Below are 20,008 nucleotides of genomic sequence, written 5' to 3'. Positions count from 1 at the left end.
CAGAAGACTCCTCATTTCAATTTTTTCCTTCTTATGTTAGTATCTATTAGCAGATAATGGTCAAACTGGTTATTTATCCTCAAACATGTAACATTTATTACATTTACTTCTTTTTGTACAAACACATCCTGGATATTACGGTAATTATTTGCCTGTCAGCTGCAAAAAACCTTCACAGTTCTTTCAAGAGTCTGGAAAAACAGGTTCTCAAAAACACTCTTAGCAAAAGCCTGGTTAATATGATATATGGAGATCAAAGTATATTCCCTACTGGTCACAGTATTTCATAGGCTAGTCAAATATCTAGTGTGGTATAAGGTACAACAGTGTCCATCAAAACTTACTTATTCTACAGGGGAAAAAAAAGAAGTTTAATCATTTAAGAAAATCCTTTCACAAAGCTCCCTGACATTGAAAGTAATTGAAAAATTCTTCCAAAAACGTGCCTCTTTGGTTAGCCTTAGCATTACAGCAGGTAACGGCTGTTCCTTTGAGCATTCAAAAACCTTTCTTTCTTAAACAAAAGCCATTTTGAAGAGCTCTTAAGTAACATTATCCTTTTGTAACCTGATTCTATTGGAGAAAATTATGTTAACAACCCTTTTATGCCAGGAAATGCCAACTTTCTTCCTAGCTGCAGTTCTGAATCATCCTTAATTTCTTTAAAATCACTATCTGGCAGTCTTGACATGCTTACTTCTGGTTACATTTTTTTCTGATGAACAATGCTGTTGAATCACTTTCTTGCCTTATCTTAAATGTTTCCATGATCTTTTAACTATAATGTTCTAAGAAAAGATTGAAATACCTTCTTGTATATTGGTCCCTCCTGGATCATTTGGATTTGTAGGTCCAGCTGGTGGCTCATATCCTACTACCAAATCGATTGTTGCCTATAAAGAAATACACAGGGTTTTTTATATAACACACAGTATTCACAACAATTGATTTAGGGCAGTAAGTTGTTCTAACACTGTACATGAACAGTTAGCTATTCACATAACAGCACAGTTTATAATAACATTTCAGCTATTAGAAAATTAATAAACTGTTATTAAGCTATATATAGATAAACGCAACAAAGATTATACAATTTGCAGTTAATGGAATAGGCTCTAAAATAATATCTAAAAAATGGAATCAGTGTGTCTATATTTAGAAAAATCTGTCACAATGCAAGTATATAAGATGTTCTACAAATGTTCATTTATTTAGTTCCACAATACTCATGGCAGACTAGGTGACATCCTAAATTTGCAGATGGAAAACCAAAGGCAGTGATCTGACCAGCAGTGAAACAAATCTGAACCATAACTAAATTTTCCTATCTGGCTCAAGTCTGAATCATAATAAATTTCCTATCTGGCTCTTCTAATTCCTTGTTCTTACCTCCACCCTGGAACAAAAACACCAAGTCATTTTCCATTCTAATTATAGAATTGTCTTTTTTTATGCTTGCCTGTGGTTTTCCATTATTGAATAAACCATTATTTACCTAGTTGCCACAGTAACATGAGGAGTCAGCAAAAAAAACCTGTGACCAAGTAACCATGATATTGAACTACTGCTGCTGAGATACTGAAATTACCCTTAAAGCCTCTTATTGTTGACTGTACTAGAATACGGTACGAAGTGGCTTAACAGCTAGACTGCACAAACACAGAAAGGTCCCAGTTCTAGAAACTACTTAATTAATAACTAAGTTAATAACCAGTTAATAACTCTGTTAAATTTAAACAGGTGCAAAACCAAGTTAAACAAGTTCTTGTGTAACTTTCTGAACTGAGCTGGCAGTGAACATGTACAGATTATGTGCTTTATAGAACCAGTCCTATGACATAGGAGGCTATTAGAAAGAATACAGCAAAAAAGTGTGCACGGGAACTGCATCTGGTACTTCAGAAAATGCTCTTCTTCAACATCTAGGCCATGCATAGTCTGTGGCCCATGATATTTATAACACATATATACAAATACATAATACATATACAGAAAACAATTTATCTAACTTTAAGGATATTAAACAAACTCAGATGGTATGGACATAATTATATCTTGTTACAAATTTTCTTTGTCTGAAGCTTTTGCTACAAAATTTCAAGCATTTAATTTATACAGTAAAAATAACGTGAAAATATTTTTGTTTTACTATTAGCCCTATTGATGAAGAATTTTGATCTAGAATACAGTAAAATAAGGAAATGTAAGCCACTCACTCCAGTTTCTTGTCCTCTTTCATTTAGCAGAGGTATGAGCTTGAAGGGAAAAGATCTGCTTTGGTTACCTACAAGATCTTTAAGTGCTACGGATGCACTGCCAATTAATCTGAAATGAAGTAAAAAAATCATGGTTAGAATGCAAGTATACATCAAACAGAAGTTACCTTTTGTCTTTGGCTAGTGTCTGTTAGTCAATCAAGTAACTCCAGCCATGACTTGAAAATCCATGACTTGCACAACAAAAGGTCATTGCAAATGTTAGCTAATGACTGTGTACTGCTAATTTATATTTTCTGTTTCATTGCACTTCAGTGTGTTGGTGTTCTTTATGGAAGACACAGTTTTAGGCAAAAATTTCAATAAATTTTATGTGTATTTTTGAAAAGAATCTATATAACTTTCAACAGCCACGTCACTTTTTTCACCTATTGAATTCTCACTGGTAAACTGATGTAATGATTTCTTCCCCTATATACCCGTCCTCACAATAAGGCATACAACATCTCTGTAATGAAAACAATGAAACAGAACAAATTCAATCAATGTGCTTAGTAGAGGATTCACAAAATTAATCTTGTGGCTCATACTCTACATTTTGGAATAGGTTCCTCTCCTTGCCTCTAAATTCTCAGGATGTTTCAATATGGCTCTAGAGAGGCCTACTGAAGGAAGCTACCCATGGGATGTGACATTATGTTGTAGACTGTCCTCAGCTACCTCTGCCTTCTTTGGGACCATATCTGTCACACCCGTTCTCTTCAAATAAGTGAAAACTGCATGCACTTTTAACCTGAGAAACTTCTTCTAGGCAGAGTTTCTAACAGTGGGGCATTGGTCTCATGATATCTGGCACTGTATTTCATTCCCATAGTACGTAATAACAGTTTACTCCTATACTGAAGTGGATTATTAGAATAACTGAGATTTTTGCTGAAGAAAAAAACCTAAGATAGTTTCACCCTGTAAATATTACAAAGAACAAGTTTTACAAACAAAATACCAGCTTTGCTGCCCAAGTGGAAAAAAGATCTGTATGCAGAGAACTTAACTGTGGTCCCCTTGAATTGATTACAGTGCTTTTTCATGGAGAAGCTAAGGAGGCAAGGGCATTTTTTGACATGGAGCAAGAGCATTATTATAGCTGCTCTCAGTTGATACATCATGAGAACATAATTTACCTTTTGCAAAGTACATTAGGATAGGTAAGTATAAAACATTAATTTCCTGCAAATATGCATTCCAGGTATTACACATTAAAACTTTTATTTAGCTGTGCACAAAAAATAACTACACTTCCTGTTTGAACAACCTATTAGAATTACTTTGGTGCTGTCACCTCCTCAGACAACTCCTCTTTCCCAGTCCATCTCACTCCTCCAATCCCAGTTGTCTTTTTGATATTTTCGACTCACTCTCAGGCCTTTCACTTCTGCTCCCCTAATTGCTAAAGCACAGTAATATTTCATCTATGCCTCATATTCATCACACACAGGGGATGGGCTACATGTGAAAAGCACTTTAAGATTAGGCCATGCTGCAGAGGAAATGCACAAAGCTGTTCTAAACATTAAGATGACCATAACCGAAGCTCTGATGCCATTTCTAACACCTAACTCTCCTCCCTTTACTGAACAGACACCTGGATTCGGTATTATAGTCTTGATCCAGTGCTCTTAAAAAAACTATGGAAATACACCTAGTTATTTCAGTGAGCATTAGATTAACCCCAAGTACATATTCACTTCTTACAAATTCTTGCACAGAGCTGGACATTAGCTGAAACACTGACTCCATGCATTTCTCAGCTTTAGGGAAACGCTATCGTAACCTACTTCCGACCCATAACCAAATTCTAAGCTTTAAGCAATTCCAAATATTCTTATTTTCCCCAAATTCTTCAATCATGGCTATGCCTTCCCATTTGAGAGAGAAACGTACATATTTTGAGTTATCATAGAAGAGAAAAACCCAACAAGACTACCCAAAACCAGCTAGGCCAAACCTGATTACAGAGAAAGGCAAAGAAAATATTTTCCTATATACATTTATAGAAAAAATTTGTAGATTTGCTATTTTGATTTGATATGAGTTGAAGTGACTTACATAAACTCCAAAAAGAACTTCAGTTCAGAAGTCACCCAGTTTCAAATCATCTGGATGACTGCTTCAGCAAGATGACTGTTTCAATCATTTCTGGATGACTGTTCACCACACCCTCTGATCTGGAGACATTAACTCAAGAACAGCTGTTCCACAGTAGTGCTTTTGGAGTTTTCCAGCCTAAATTTCCATTTTTACATCCTCATCTGTCCTGTGCAGATCATAACTGTGCACACATTTGAATGCATAGTAATCAGTTTTAACATTCTGGTCACCTTCCGAGGACTGAAGAGGGAGTCTACATATCTACATAGACTGCTTGCTACTGGTTGCTTTTAATGTCCTTTGTTTCCCCCTTCTTTAACAGGCTGGGCAACAATTCCCTCCAGTCTTTTTCCACTCTAGCAAGAGCAAGAAAGCTAACATTCAGCCTATACACTATCTTAACCTACTTCTAACTCTTAGCCAAATTCTAAGCTTTAAGCAGTTAGTCTTTTGCCTTCCCCAAAGTCATCCTTTTCACTGGATTTGTAATATTTCACCCCTCTCTTGAGAGAACCACAGAACTGATGAGCTTGGAAGGGACCACTTCATCATCCAGTCCATCCCCTTTGCTAGTCAGCTAGAATAGGTTGCCCAGGACCACGTCCAGTCTGGTTTTGATCACACAGCTATTCAACAGCTAAGGTAATATTTTCAAAATTAACAAGGAACGCCTCAAGGTCATCACTATATCTCATCTTTGTCACTCGTACAGATCTTAGATGAAGCTGTTTTCTCTCTGGTCTTTAATCTTTGGCCTAAGTCAGGTAAGCCCAAGTCAGCTAAGTCAGATAGCAGCAGCTGTTGTGACACCATGTCCATCAACAGTTCATTGCTGTTTAATGCTCTGCTGCATGGTCTGCAACTGTACTCACTTCTGATATGTAGCTAGACAGTTACATACTAGTTCTCTGTATTATTACTATGAAGTTGCTGTGATCTTCTGAAGACTTTTTACTCTCAGGCAGGATTGCGTGTAATCTCCTACTGAAGTCATGACTTTCAAGGTGACAAGGAGTCCTTTCCTTCCAGCACAGCTGAAAAGACTTTCTGTCACCTATTCATCCTCAAAGGACACTGTCCTTTGCTGGAGCAATTTCAGCTTTCTTCCTCTTGCCTGGGCAGACTACGCTTGATCACGCTGGTCTCTTAACACCATCAAGTGGGGTAGTTTCAGCTTTCAGAATAACTCAATACATCCTCTGACCTTTTGTTCATCAGCTGTTTTGGCAGTAGACTGCAAATGAGTACTGCTTTTCAACTCTGCTTAATTTCCTTTTTGGCCACCCCTAAGACTCGTATACATATAGTGCCCAGTCAGCCATGCCTCTTAAACTTATCCATAAGCAGTTTAAACATTCTGGTCTACCACTGAATAAAACAACAAAGATAAAAGCCAAGTCCACATTTAAAAGCAGATTTTAAATCACTTCAAATATACCTTTTCACTACTAGGCCTATGATGCATTCCACTCCGTAGTCAAAGGGAAATAATTTATCAGCTTGAAATCAATGAAGTACTGATGACCAACACCTATTAGTGTCACATTTGTGCCAAAGCTGAGTAATCTGTTAGTACTATGGTTAGCACTTCCTGTTAGCTGCCCAAATAACCGGGAGAAGTGAAACTTTACATCCATGCCTGGATCAGGAAATGCTAACTCACAGTACCATTTTAGTACTCCTCCTCTGTTTGAAGGTAGCAACTTACACGAAATTGTTTAGCATATCATGTCCTCCAGCTGCTTACATGCTACTTCTACTGGAAGCCCAGTGATTTTAATCCCATGAAAGTCAAGCATTTAAATACTTTTGACATATTTTTAAGGGTTTAGTTTGGCAGAGGTTTATATTTATTATTCTCATCAGCAAACTTGATCCCACTCTGCATTTATAATTGCTACACCTACACTCAACCTTTCTTTCTCAGTGTATATATTCCATTATAAAGTCTATGCTACAAAACCCAACATACACCTTCTGCTATTTGTACTGTGTTTTAAAATTTTTATTAAAAGCAAACCAACTATTTTTTATCTTCTTTAGTTATTCTATAATACTTTTTGGAAGAACAAACTTTAAAAAAGAAATAAAGCATGGGTACTATTATGTACAAGGCAGAAAACCGCAAAACTGGAATCTTAACCAGGCTGGATCTTGCATACAATGTATGCAAGGAAAACCTCCAACTATGCACAGCCACACTGACATGCAAAAGAATCCACACAAAAGGGTGCAGCTGTAGGAAGATTCAAACAATCTAGAAATTATTTAACTATGGAAAATACTTAAACATGATTAAATACTTTGCTGCACTGTTCGTTTGTGGCTGCATTTTTCTGCTTGAGAAAAGGGTGTGCCTGATCTGTTTTTCCTCTGTGTCGCTAGGTTACTAACTACGCAAAGAACATGGGGAAACACATAATCTCAACTCTCTTTCAAATAGAATGAAAATCGCTTCACTCAGACACAACTGTAACTTCCTGTTAATGTTTTTGTACCTTTAAAGCAACAACTGAAGTTACAGGGTTGGGTTTTTTTTTTTTTTTTGTTTTATATTCTTTGGTTTTTAGCTGCATAAAGATTTGTGTCCTGAGAGTTTGAAATCTTTCTACTAACATTATTAGACATAATAGAAAACAGATGTGTTCTCTTTTCAAATGTCTTTATGCTGGAAAATCTAACTAAGCATGGATCATATGAGTTCTCTCGAGTTTATTCCTATGATGGTCTGGCTGCACACGTCAGTGTGGCTTGCTTTATTTATCATTTCCCATGACTGTGTCTTTTTGCCTTGAAGAGCACTCATTTAATCTATCTGCAAAAGTTTCGTGATCCTGTAAATGCAGCAGTAAATTCTATCTCCAGGGAAAAAAGAAACAGAAAAATATTCCAGTGTTCTTTCTAGCTCTATTTACAGAAACATGCCAAAGCAATGAGTTAGTGTTTTGGCACAGTGTAAAAACAGAATAACATCCACTGAGCTCCTCCTCCTACATCAGTACAAGAACGGGCTGGATGAACAGCTATATAACTTTCTAGGAGTTGTTACAAATCGTGCATTATATTGCAATCTTTTGCTATGTTATTCTAGAGGGGATTATGGTTCTGTAGTCACCACTTAGGCACAGCAAATGGACCAGGTGCCCAGAACTAGCCAGGAGTAACACTGGATGGAATAGCAGTGCGTGTTAGTTAGAAGCTTTGTGAGTGAGCAGCCAGAGAGAGGGAGTTGGGTTGAGAAACACATTGTTCTGCTTCTAGTCTACACTGCCACAAAGAATGGTAGCAGAACATTTGAGCAGAAGTCGTTTTTACCTTGAAATAACAGTAGCAATCCTCACTGGTTATTTTCCTTCAGAAGAAAGGAGATAAAACCAAAGACATGGTGTAGTTTCTCCTCATTGGTCTTTCTTGGGTGACTCAGTCCCCTAGATGTACCCTATACACTCAAAAACTAAATTTCAATCTAGACTTTAAAGTAAAATATATAAAACCGTGACTCTCTAAAGGAAAGATTATTGATTTAGACTCAAATCCCACTTAGCTTAAACACCAAATACACCTTCCAAGTTAATGGGTCTACTCATGAATAATGTCAAAAGCACATGGCAAACATTGGGTTTCTGAAATAATGGACATTTACCTCTGAGAGACTTCAGTTAACCACAAATTTACATGAAAAAATTAATACAGTATTGTCCAGCCCTCACTTCCCTACCCCCCACCTTTTTTTTTTAAACTGTCATTATAAGAACTCTCAGTAGCAAGGACTGTAGGTAGACATTGTACTCCGTCTTTCCAATCCTGAACTAACACACAAAGCAAGAGAGTGTCATTTGCACACTTTTCCATCAAGCATCTATTTGCAATGCTGCAGCACTGCAGGCATGTGTCTGACCACAAACTTTTTCTTCAGTATTAAAAGAGGATACTGTGAAAGAATGGCAAAACTATGATATGCTAGTCCCAAATCTCTCTCAAACTCCATATTAGTAAATAGAATCAGTAACTACAGAAATACAGGTTATGCATACATGCAAGTAATATGTAGAAAACTTATTCCAAATTCTCTCTTTCATATGGTCCTTTGTCTAAATGTGAATGTTTATTAGTATCAATCTCTTCCGCTTTTACAGTGTTTTGTGTCTTAAAAGAAATCCAAGATGACATTTCCTATTATCTTACAGTCAGGAAGCCTGTTCATGTGTTTCCCACTTCGCACCCCCTTATCCTGTTTCCCTGCCAATAGCCCTTCCAAACACATCATACACTGCAAATATGTGGTGGTTATCAAGGATTTATTTTGAAACAGCATTACTTTGATGGTGTTGCTCTGTCTTTGGTATGGACTATATATATATTTGGACAGCTCCATACATGGAAATCACTTTCCTAAATAATTTTACTGGTTTACGTATTAAATTGTACACAGAATAAGTAGTGGACAACATCCACAAGCAAAACAAACAGGCATTTGCACAAGCTGGGGGTTAAGTGCTACAACTATGAGTCCAAATACAGCTGGAAAAAACCAACACATGCCTACTTAACTTTGAACCCATATACAGAGTGAAACATTTTAAGGGCTTCAGATAAGCACCTTCCTTTATTTTCTGACACATTATAAAATCCATTGCAAAATTCTGATTACTGGCAAGCTTTCCTGTATCAAGCTCTGATTTATGGGATTCCCCTGAAGTCAGAGGCATGCAATATATCCCTGCTTTACTGACCTACAGGAATCTCAAGAATGAGAGATCTGAGGGCACCGCTTGACTCACAGTGATTTTACAACAGAACTGTTGAGGCATCGTAAAAACCTGAATTCACATACTAGGAGGAGGCAGAAGGTAGTAAAGTAAAGCTAACACTGGAAGTGGACTACTATCATTAAACATGAGTGTATATGCCTGGCTCAGTCTCATAAAATATCCAAATTTGCCAAAAAAAAAAAAGAAAGAAGGTGATGTGATATCATACTCCCTTTCAAATTGACAGCAGCCAACACTACTTGCTATTGACAGAAAAGAGAGAGCACAGGACTGCAGCAAACAGGGAAATAGATCCTTGTTTAAAATCTAGGAATTTCTACAAAGAATTAGCAAACTGGCATCTCATTTTTGATAAGCTTTTCTTTTTTCTGCACAGATTTAAGAAAAATCTCTATGATGCTTGTCTAAATGTATATATTTACCTTTTCAGACAAATTTAAGCGGAGATAGGCAGAAGATCTTAACCACTATGGGATAGCTAAAGATCAAACACATTGATGAAACTTTATCTTGTTGTGTGTGTTAAGAAAGAACTTGTAGGCTTTGTCAGAGCTTTTAGTACAAGCATGTTTCAACACAAAATAATACACTCTATCCCTGCTGTAGATTATCTAAAAGAAAACCTTTCTGATTAGCTTGCCACCACCCAATACCTTACTCTTTTCCTGCAGTTGATTTTAGGGACCAGCTTTATTTCATGCAAACAACGTGAAGAACACAAGAGGTTGCTAACAATTTCAGCCAGTAATTTATGTCTTCATCACTGAAATGATCTGCATGCTTTTGCTTTATGGTACCCTGTACACATCCCATTCTGACATTAAATTAAAGCTTAAATCCTATAAAACTCCAGATAGATACTTTATTTTTTTAAATCTGTATCATCATCTGTTCAGAGCCACATAAAACTTGTTATAAGTCCACGTTATGTATTTGTTTCATCACACAAATACAGCAGGAACCTCGAAGTCCAGGTCAAAATGACAAAAAGTACCCTCCAGCTTTACTAAGTTTATCTATTATGCTTTTTAATAGAATGTGAATTAATTGAATTCCTGTGTTGCTACGTTTACCATTTTAATTTTTCATGGCAACAATCTTTTTCAATGGCCATAGTCAAAAGGTTCTATCAACTCAAATTCACAGGAACAAATTTGTTCTTACTAAAAAAAAAAAAAAAAGTTAAAAAAGTTTGAAAAATACAAAGATTACTCTTAAAAGTTAGTTCAACAAGACACCTTAATTAGTTCTACGTTTACTTACTACATGATCCTATTCTGTAAGTTTATAAAGCTACAAAAAATGTTTAAATGCCAACATGGATACCTGACAGCATTTCAGTACTCAAAACCTATTTATAATGTCGTCTACTTTCATATAAAGATAGAAGCCTGAATTCAAGGTGGCTCCTTCCTCAGTGTCTTCAAGAGCAAGATTAAACTAAAAAAAAATTAAACAGAAAACAATCCAGAAAATCACACACTGTGTGCATCCTTTCTGTAGTAATTACTTCATATGTGGAAAAACTAGATATATTTTTCATTTTTTAGTTGAAGGAAATCATAGAATCAGCGAGGTTGGAAAAGACCTTTAAGATCATCGAGTCCAACCATTACCCCAGGACTGCCAAGTCCACCACTAAACCATGTCACTAAGGGCCTCATCTACACAGGTTGTTTTTTTTTAAATTTATAAAATTATTATTAAAGCTATTTATGTGTTGTGTTATATCTTCCAGGCAAACATAGATACAGCTACTGTTTGTGTATCTGCAGTTCTCTAAAATTAATAATAAAACCCGATTTTGTCAAAACTAAAACTAACCATTTAGATGTCTGAAAAATGTGGAATCCAATTTTACATATATAGGTGCTATACATACTGAACTGGTAGTTTTCAAGCCTAACATGCACTAACAGCACTAACCAAACAGAAATGGTGCAGGAGAGAAGAGCCATAAATTCCTGAATCTTAGGGGCATCATGAAAATTTCTATTTATCTGCTGAAGACCTAAACTCTAAATCCTTCACCGATAGAAGCCTCTGCCTTTCCTTACCAAGAAATTAATGTCAAAAAAGGCAGTTCTCAGCAGCCTCCCACCCCAGTTTTAGAACTCTAAAGTCCTCCTCTAAGGAAAGTTAGATACGCATTTTCTTCCTCTGCTGAGATTATTCAGGTTACTTTTCACAGAAAATGCTCTTAATACCAAACTATGTATTTCCTCAAAAAAAACCAAAACCCAACAAACCAAACAAACAAAAACCAAGCCACCAACCAAAGAAGGAAATCCTCAATCCATTTTTAAACAATGTTTTCAAAATATAATCAGAAAAGGAGCTAGCAAAAGCATTAGCAATCTTCCATATATGCAATGTGCCTGAGGCTTGCAACACTCACCAAACTGGTGACAGATTCACTTCTCAGTATGAGAGAATTTACTCTCACATTTGACATCGAAAAAAAGTTCTGCAAGCTGATCTTGGGGAAGTTATTTTTATTTTCAAGTTCAAGCTTTTTAATGACTGTGAAGAGAACTCATAGTTCATTGGACCAGGAAGAATATAGTAGGAACAAGACATTCCATAGACCCCACTAGCTAGAACACTCAAAAATACAGAAAACCAGATTCCATTCCCAAGATGCTTTTTGTATTTTATCCAACATATTTATCCTGATGAATAAGCCATTCTCCCAGGACATAAGTCTAGGACTTCAATCCCTCCAGACAGGATAGGAAATTGAACTTAGGCTTCCCTCTTCCTAGGCAAGAATTAAATAAGTGATGCAAAATATAGCCTCTCTGGGAGATTTTAAAAGACAGTTAAGAACTTTAACTGCATTTTGTAATTTGTGGTGGTTTGTTAGCTCCGCTCTGAGAATGCCAATTCAGAACACTCCAAAACTACTTTCTGGACAATTATTATGTATAGTAGTCTTAGATACTGATCTGCACCGTTCTGAAAGATGACAACCTGCACCAGGTACCTGTAGTGGCGTAAATCTAGTTACACAAGGACCTTTATTACAAGTAAGAACCAAGTAAAATATGGCAGCTGTGGTTTTCAAATGACAGTAATAGCTGAAAGGATCTAAATTTTACCCAAATTCTGCCTTAAATGGCTATAACATTCCTTTCATTTAGCTTCAGCATATGTAAAATTAAGCATAAAAAGAAAGTTGACACTTTGCTTCAGAGTAACAATCCAGCTGGTGAGGGACGGAAAGCTCACTGGCTAATAGGCTACAAGTAGGTATTACATCAGAACCCATCTAATTACATCTATCATTTGTCTCAGTAACTATCAGTTCAATTTTTTCCCTGGACTTCTGTATGGAAAGTTGTGTTTAATTCTAGGGGGAAAAAAAAAGGAAAAAAAAAGAAAAAAAAAAAGGGAAGAAAAATAACATACTTGTTTTGTCCAATTGTTTCAAAATCCTTCACAATAATTGTCAGGGAAGATGAATTATCCAGAGCAATTCCTTTCAAGTCGAATTCAAGAATCTGAACAAAAATAATGGAGCAAAGCCAAATTACAATTTATGTGTAAATTAATTAACAGTGGGGTAATGTATACAACAAAATTATTCAGAAATAAATTTTGCATTTAGTGACAGACAAGACTAGTCTACATCTGCAAAAACAAAGTTAAAAATGCTCATAGTACATTCTTGATTTTCTACTTCTTAGTAACAATAATGGAAAAAGAACTAAATTATTTAGTACTGAGCCATAACCTCTTTTGCAGTTCCACTTACACTAACATAAGTATTTTCTTACCATCAGTAAGATCAGATACTATTCCCCTGCAATACTGGTTGAACTATAATTGCTGTTAAATTTAGACAAATATTTGTAGGTTTTCTTGTATTCCTAATTACAAAACGTAAGAATAATCTTTAATTTTTGGTTGTGAAAAAAAAAAAACCAAAACATTATTTCCAAGAAAAACATTACTGAAGATAAAAAAAATCCTACAGTCCTACCAGTCCTACAAATAAACCTTGAGAAACTTCAATACATGATTCAAATTCTGTAGTGTTTCTTTGTATTATATAATAAAGGATATAATAGCTAAGCAATGGCTGAATATCATTTGGTTCAAAGTCAGAGGGAACAAAAACAGGCCACGAACTCACCAGATATCCACATAAAAACATTATTTAATGAATTGTAATGCATGGTACAAGATGAATCCGTTCACCTGTATTTACTAAGACCTTGAAAGAACACATATCACTAGTTCCCATTTCTAACCAATATTCACAACTGTAGAATTGACCTACCAATTTTACAAGTGTTTTATCTTAAAAAAGACCAAGAATTGATTAAAAAAAAAAATAATTACCTCATTCCAGACAGGGTTAAGTTCACTGTCAATTTTCTTTGTTTTCTTTTTTTCATCTGCAAATACAAACAAAGTGTGATGATCTGTTTTTGCTAACACACTACACAAACATTACAATTTTTCCTTTCACTTTTCTAACAGAAAGTTCGAGATTTAAACCAAATGTTCCAATTCGTTTTGCCTCTTCCAGTAGCTGCACATTTTACTATCAAAAAGTCCCCTGGGCAATTTAGTAGTTGAGGCTTTTTATTCTGTTTTGTTAGATGTATTCCCGAAAAGAAAAAATTAGTGTTTAGGTTTCTCAATCTTTTATGACCCTTGACTGCAACTTCAGTAGTGATGAAAGAAGACAGACTAAAAGACATCAAACCAATCAATAACCTCAAAGTAATGAACTTCAGTAGTAAAGAAAATGTGTTACAAGTTTCCCATATCCAAGTTACAAAACACTTTTAAGTGTGTAGCTCTGAAATAAAATCACTTTGAAAAAAATAATCTTAAGATCTGCTTCCAGTGTCAGCACTTTCTCCTTTAAATGAGCAAATATTAGCAGAAATACATATGCATGTAAGAGGAAATGCAGTCCTTCCTGAAAAAAATGATTTCTAGAGGTTATGCAGATCACTTAACTGACATTTACTGTAGCCCAAAAATTACAAATTTTCCATACTTCATGGTAAAATTTGCATTTGGTCAACCTACAAATCATGGGAGAGTGGGGTGGGGTGTAAATTATATATAGTGTGGCACTGAATTCAAATTCCTTCTCCTGAGAGGAATAATACAACTCAGGTGTTGCAGGAGCCCTTTGTAGCCCCTCCAGCTATTATAAAGGAAAACAAAATCCTTTTCTTACAACAGGTTCAAAGCAGATAACATGTCATGGCTTTAGTTTTACTTTTTGGTTGCGCTGTATGTATACAGCTCTGATAGAGAACAAGTCTTCACATGACACTCAGAAGCACAAAAGAAGACTGACAAATATGCAACTCTCTAAACAGAAATTGCAAATATTAGTGATAACAAATAAGTATATTTAAGTACAGTCAGTAAACTAACTGCTGATCTATAAAATGCTCAGCCAGCACAAGGCGGCTAAGTTTCAGACACATTCTTTGTATCTAAGGACTACAGTAAAGGTAATAGCAGTTTTATTATTTGCGAGTTATAGTTATACTTTGTGAGGAAAACGTTGCAAAGACCTGGGATGCAAGAGTAAAGACATAGCACATGGGGAAGTTCACATACCCACTATTCAAGCAGCAGACTGTGGTGCTTCTTTTTATTGGATGAGAGTGGGATGTACTGGCAGAAGAAAAGTCATCCCATACTGCAAATTGCAAGAACTGACTCACTTCTGTAACAGGAATTGTCCTCAATTTATACAGGATATTGACTCATATTGTACCACAAAGGAAAGGGCTTTCATAACATACCATGCTGTGGACTCACATTTTGCAGAACAAAGAACTAATTAACATCTAGTGATAGAAAGTTAACTTCTAATGTTATCTAATAGGAGACAAAGCATTTTCAAACCCCAATATCTCAGAATATCTGGGGTTTGGCACTGATACTACAAATTCCCCTACAAATAGGAGCTGGGAGTCAGGGGAAAGACGTGCTGGTGAGAAAAGGAACAGTTGCAGCTGTTTGTAAAGGAGATAGTGAATCACAGACCTGATCCTGATAGAACTAGTGATCCTATGAACTCTGCCTAAGCTCAAATGTAACTTTGTATGGTAAGGAAAGCCCTGACTTGAACAACAGTCAAGACGTTGCGTAAAATTTTTCACTCTGGACTATTCATTTTCATAAAAACAAAAGTAAGATTTATGATTCCACTAAAATATGTATAGTCCAGATTATACTAAGAAAAAAAACTTTTTGTGTTATGCATTTCTGTGCAAGTTGGATGAAAAACACTGGAAAACACCGCTTACATTGGGGTTTAATTGTAATTTAGTCAGCCTGAGTGTAGCATTCACATTCTCCGAGCACATACTTTCTTCACATTACTGACATTTTTAATTACACTTTTTATCATTGTTTAACACATAAAATAGTGGGGTTTTGTTTGTTTGTTTAAACTGTTGGCAAAGAACTTTCTTCTTCCCACCAAAAAAAAAAATCTTTGCCAAGCAGAGTAAAATGGATCACCCAGTTATTCCAGGAGCTCACATAAGTTTCAGGTCCTCAGGCTGCCTTCTTCTACTGGTAACAAATCCAGCTACAGTAGCCAGGACTGCAAATCACATTGGAATAAACTGTAAAATAGGGCCAGTCATCATTTTTAGTTTGGTCCTAACAACAAATAAAGAGTAAGAAATGATAATGGGTACAGGTAGAACACTCCACATACTTGTTTCTTTAAAGGATATCTACAATAACCTTGGTACTGTAGAAGTAATCATTATTTGCTTTATCTTGATAGAGGCATTATAGTACCACATATCGTTCAACCATCTCAATTGGAAATGAACACAATAAGAACTTAGTGATAGTCGATGAGATGATGGTGTTAAAAAGTCATTCAAGATGAGCTGTTTAAATAATAACTGTTCCATTATTAGATGATTACAGTACTGCTAAACAACCAATGCTTACATCTTAACTTTTTTCTTCTATCATAATTAGTATTTTTATCAATTGCAGCAGATGGGGAATAGCAGAAGCAAACATTATCTTTTAGAACAGTCTTGAGCCTAAGATTAAAGAGAAAATCACATTTCAGTTTGCTAAGATTTCCGTAAAACTTTTGTGAATGAAGAATTAAGATTGCACAGGGGCAGCAACTGCAGGATCAAATGGGCAGACCTCCAAAGCCACGAAATTAAAGCTAGGGTAATTTAATTCTCTGAAAAACAGAAAACATAAATGTAAGGAATAATTGCACTCTAATATGCTTTCCTTTCACACACTGAAATATAAATTATAGCGATGCGCTACTGCTGGCCTGCTGGAAAGCTCTGAGATTAAGCACAAATGGGAAAAGAGATTTTATTCAAGCTGGCCCAATCAAACTGAATGCCATTTCACATCAGTTTTTAATGCATAAAGCTGAATGAGGCAGTCAAAAGGAATGATCAAAGCACTAAACACCCTAGTACTGACTGCACATATAAGCAACTGTCAATTTTTACACCCAAAGACAAGAATCTGACACATTTTTCTCCAGTTTGGTATATCTGACAAACCCAAAGAATTGTACTGGTTTAATCATTACCCTTTCATGCCACTTCAGCAAATGGCAACAGTTTTCCATATTAATTTGTCTCACATAGAGTGATGACAAACTCAGAATTCTAAAGTTCCAGCCCCAATTCCAAGCAGTAATACTCGTTTACTCTCAGGGTGTAGTTCTCTTTGAACAGTGAGCTGTTCTTAAAGTAAATAAAAGTTCCATCCCACTGGACTGAAAACGTGTGAAAAAACTAAGTCAAATGCGGGCACAACCACCCTCTATTGTAAATAAGATAACACTACAGAAACAGCTATTGCCTCTTAATATGTACCTAATACATGTCACTGTATTAATTGTACTGACTATATAGCCTATAACTAGCTGAGTTACACAAATTTGACTAGGTCATAGATGAAACTATACTAACATATGTGTGTTAACATATAAAGTGCAGAGTAACTTACATACTAATAGTTGTAGGATCATGGCCTTTTTCTTCCCAGCATAGCTGTAAATGTCTAATCCTGAAAGATACTGTGTGTTTTCACTGAAGTCTTAAAATTGCTGAAGCTGACATCAGCAAAAGCTATGCAAGTTACAGTGTGAAAAAGCCAACAAACAAAACACTGTTTAATAAAATGTCAACTTCCACAGCAATTTTCTGTCAAATGAGTGCTGTTCTCCAAGACTTCTCCAAGAATACTCCAGTCAAACAAGGACATAAAAATGTATTCAGAGCTACAGCCAAAGTACTGAAAATGCCCAAATTTTCCCCAGTCCGGAAAATAAACCCCCAAGTGTGTTTTTTACATCCCCCCAGGAGCTACAGTGGGTATGGACAACTGTGAAAGACTGCTGCCCTTTGACATGCACCTTCGCAAAAATAAGACTGGTTTCTCATCACACTAACAGGGTGAGGGGGCACAGGCTGTATATAAAAAACATCTATAAACAGACACAAGTTCAACATATTTCAGATATGACCCTATGCCCTTGCACCTGGCAACCAGGTACTTCACTCCAATCAGAGCTGCTCAATAGCTGGCAAAAGCCCGGTATTTTCTGGCCCCCTTGAATCACTCTGGACAGAAAGCAAAAAAATCAGACTGTTGGTATGCAGTAAAACCACATAAAAAGAAATGGCACTTATAATGAGAAATTAAATATCCTACTAAAAAAACTGTCACAGTTATGAAGCTGTATTTAAAACAATGGTTAAACATGTTTGTGAACATTAAAATTCCTAGTTATAGCACATAAATAAAGGATAAATATAAACTCATTCCATCAATGTCTGTTGCCCAATTCCTGTTTGGATAAATGAAGGTCTAAGAAACAAATCCAGCAATCCAAACGGAAAAATACAGATCTGTAACTTGTATTTACTAGGTAAAAATGAATTCCATTAGAGCACACTGCAGGAACAGAGGATTACAAGGAGGAATTAAATAGACACTTGAGGCATAAACCAACTCTGGAGTATGAAACTGCAGGAACAGAGGTAACACATTTTCACAGTACTCCAGTAACAGTACTTTTTGCATGGCAAATAAAATGATATTTTAAGAATGAGGAAGTTCCAAAAACTACTGAGACAGGCTCAGCCACTTGCCTTAACACACAGTGGGGGTGAAAAAAAAAACAAACTCAAAAAAGAGGAAAAGAAAGGAAACGGAATGACATCACATCTTTCTGATGCTGAAATGAAGTATCGAAAACCTCTTCATTTTGGAACATACTGGATGTGCATTGCCTTGTCCTTTTCCAGCCTCCGGCAAAATGTCATGATTTCAGATTTGATTTCTAAAAGTGACAAACCCCCACAATGACTCTTCATACTTCGGGAAATACCATTTCAATTTCAGTGCACAGTTAGGAAACCAGGTCACCAGGAATTAAGATGACCGTTTGTCACAGTTTGGTTTAATGCATTACATGATCCAAAACTGCTTGGAGGTTTCTGCATCTTAAAGATGAACCAGTATTTGAAATCAAGTTCCTTTATTCTAGCCAAGTGAGGAAATGTTGGCAATAGGTAAAATATACTGTAAAATATAACTGGCTTTACATATAAACGCTGATTTTACCACACAGTTTTCTCCTTCTCCTATATGTATTTGATGAGCAATGAAAGTGTAAAATGTGGCTTCCTTCCTAAATCTTTACTTTAAATAATGTCAACAGGCAAAATTTTAAAGTGCTATCCAGTTTGTAAAAACAAAACAAAAAAGAAAAAACATAAACCCAAGCACCTTCAGTAATGATACTACTGTTTTTCAATAGGCTGGTAATAACAAAAAGAAACCAGTCACAACAAAAATTGGTGTAACAATGAGCAGTGGCTCTGCAAAGTAATCAAGACCGAGGAATGATTTTTCAGATGGAAAACAAGGTAACTTTCAATACCAGAATTAAAAGAGGATTTCTTTATGCAATTAGATTTGGGTTTTTAAAGCAAAGCTTGTAAAATGTGGATCCTGAAACAGAAGCACTGCTGGCCAGAAAAGACCAATGCACTCCACTCAGCTCAAACTTTGTTCAGGTAACTCCTGTCTCTCTAATTAAAAAGTCTTCCCTAAAGTTACATCAGATGTAACTTCAGGAAAACATGTTTCCACAGATTTTCAAATACTCACAGAGGGCATGATCCTTCAGAAAACCTCCTCCCTCAATACATTTATGACAGTTTTTCTTACCTTTAAAAATAACAGAAACAATAGGATCTGGTTTCCCAAACTTAGTTTTAGGGATATTGGTAGCAGATTCCACAATCACCCGAAGCATCGTTTCCAGTCTCGACTAAATGTCGATTGTTACCAAGGAAATTCAAAGAAGTCTTAAGTTTCAAGCTGCTTAACTTCTGGACTGAAACGCTAGCAGGAAGAGGAGGCACGGAATAGCTGGTTTACAGTAAAGAAAGCCTAGGGGTGGATCTGTGACGGACTAGCTACCCAATGCTATGAAAAAAAAAAAAGAAGTACCTGTAAATTGACACCAAGTTCTGTGTTGCTGCACAAAACCAGTGCTCACTAATGAAATCCGGCAACAGAAAAGGCACAGTGTAAATATGAGTGTAGATTTTTTTTTGTTGCTTTTATTCTCAAGCTGCATGATAAGTCTCTCGTACGTAACCAAGGCAAGAACAAGCATAAAGCAACATGAACATTAAGCACAAATCCAGTACTCAAGGTACATCACATCTGCTTCTTCGTATATCAAGGTATGACATTTAACCATAGATTATAATTTTTTTCCTCTTAAGTTTTAGAACTTCATTGTTTGTAAATGTTTTTAGCTTGCCTCCGTGTCAGTTTAGCATCACAGAATACCTACAGTCTTAA

At 35.9% G+C, this 20,008-nt stretch overlaps 1 protein-coding gene across 4 annotated transcripts in view; it reads right to left on the bottom strand.

Annotated features, from left to right (window-relative positions):
- The window catches only part of MYOF (myoferlin), a 69,997-nt gene extending 50,439 nt beyond the window's left edge, over positions 1–19,558 (bottom strand). For 2 of the 4 annotated variants that reach the window (XM_030488989.1, XM_030488990.1), the window contains exons 1-5: positions 19,364–19,555; positions 13,484–13,539; positions 12,548–12,639; positions 2,217–2,325; positions 809–893 (exon numbers count right to left, since the gene is read on the bottom strand). In XM_030488989.1, coding sequence (XP_030344849.1) covers positions 809–893; positions 2,217–2,325; positions 12,548–12,639; positions 13,484–13,539; positions 19,364–19,451 — 430 coding nt within the window. In that variant the 5' untranslated portion in view covers positions 19,452–19,555. Of the gene's footprint in view, positions 1–808; positions 894–2,216; positions 2,326–12,547; positions 12,640–13,483; positions 13,540–14,731; positions 14,814–15,664; positions 15,751–16,090; positions 18,070–19,363 lie in introns of those variants that run through there. The other 2 variants (XM_030488991.1, XM_030488992.1) reach the window with 2 other exon arrangements.
- Positions 19,559–20,008: the final 450 nt, after the last annotated feature.

The sequence above is a fragment of the Strigops habroptila genome, chromosome 5 (assembly GCF_004027225.2).
Source record: "Strigops habroptila isolate Jane chromosome 5, bStrHab1.2.pri, whole genome shotgun sequence".
In the NCBI taxonomy this organism is placed as follows: domain Eukaryota; kingdom Metazoa; phylum Chordata; class Aves; order Psittaciformes; family Psittacidae; genus Strigops; species Strigops habroptila.
Note: the sequence above shows the minus strand (reverse complement) of the source record. Positions and strands in the feature narration are given on the sequence as shown.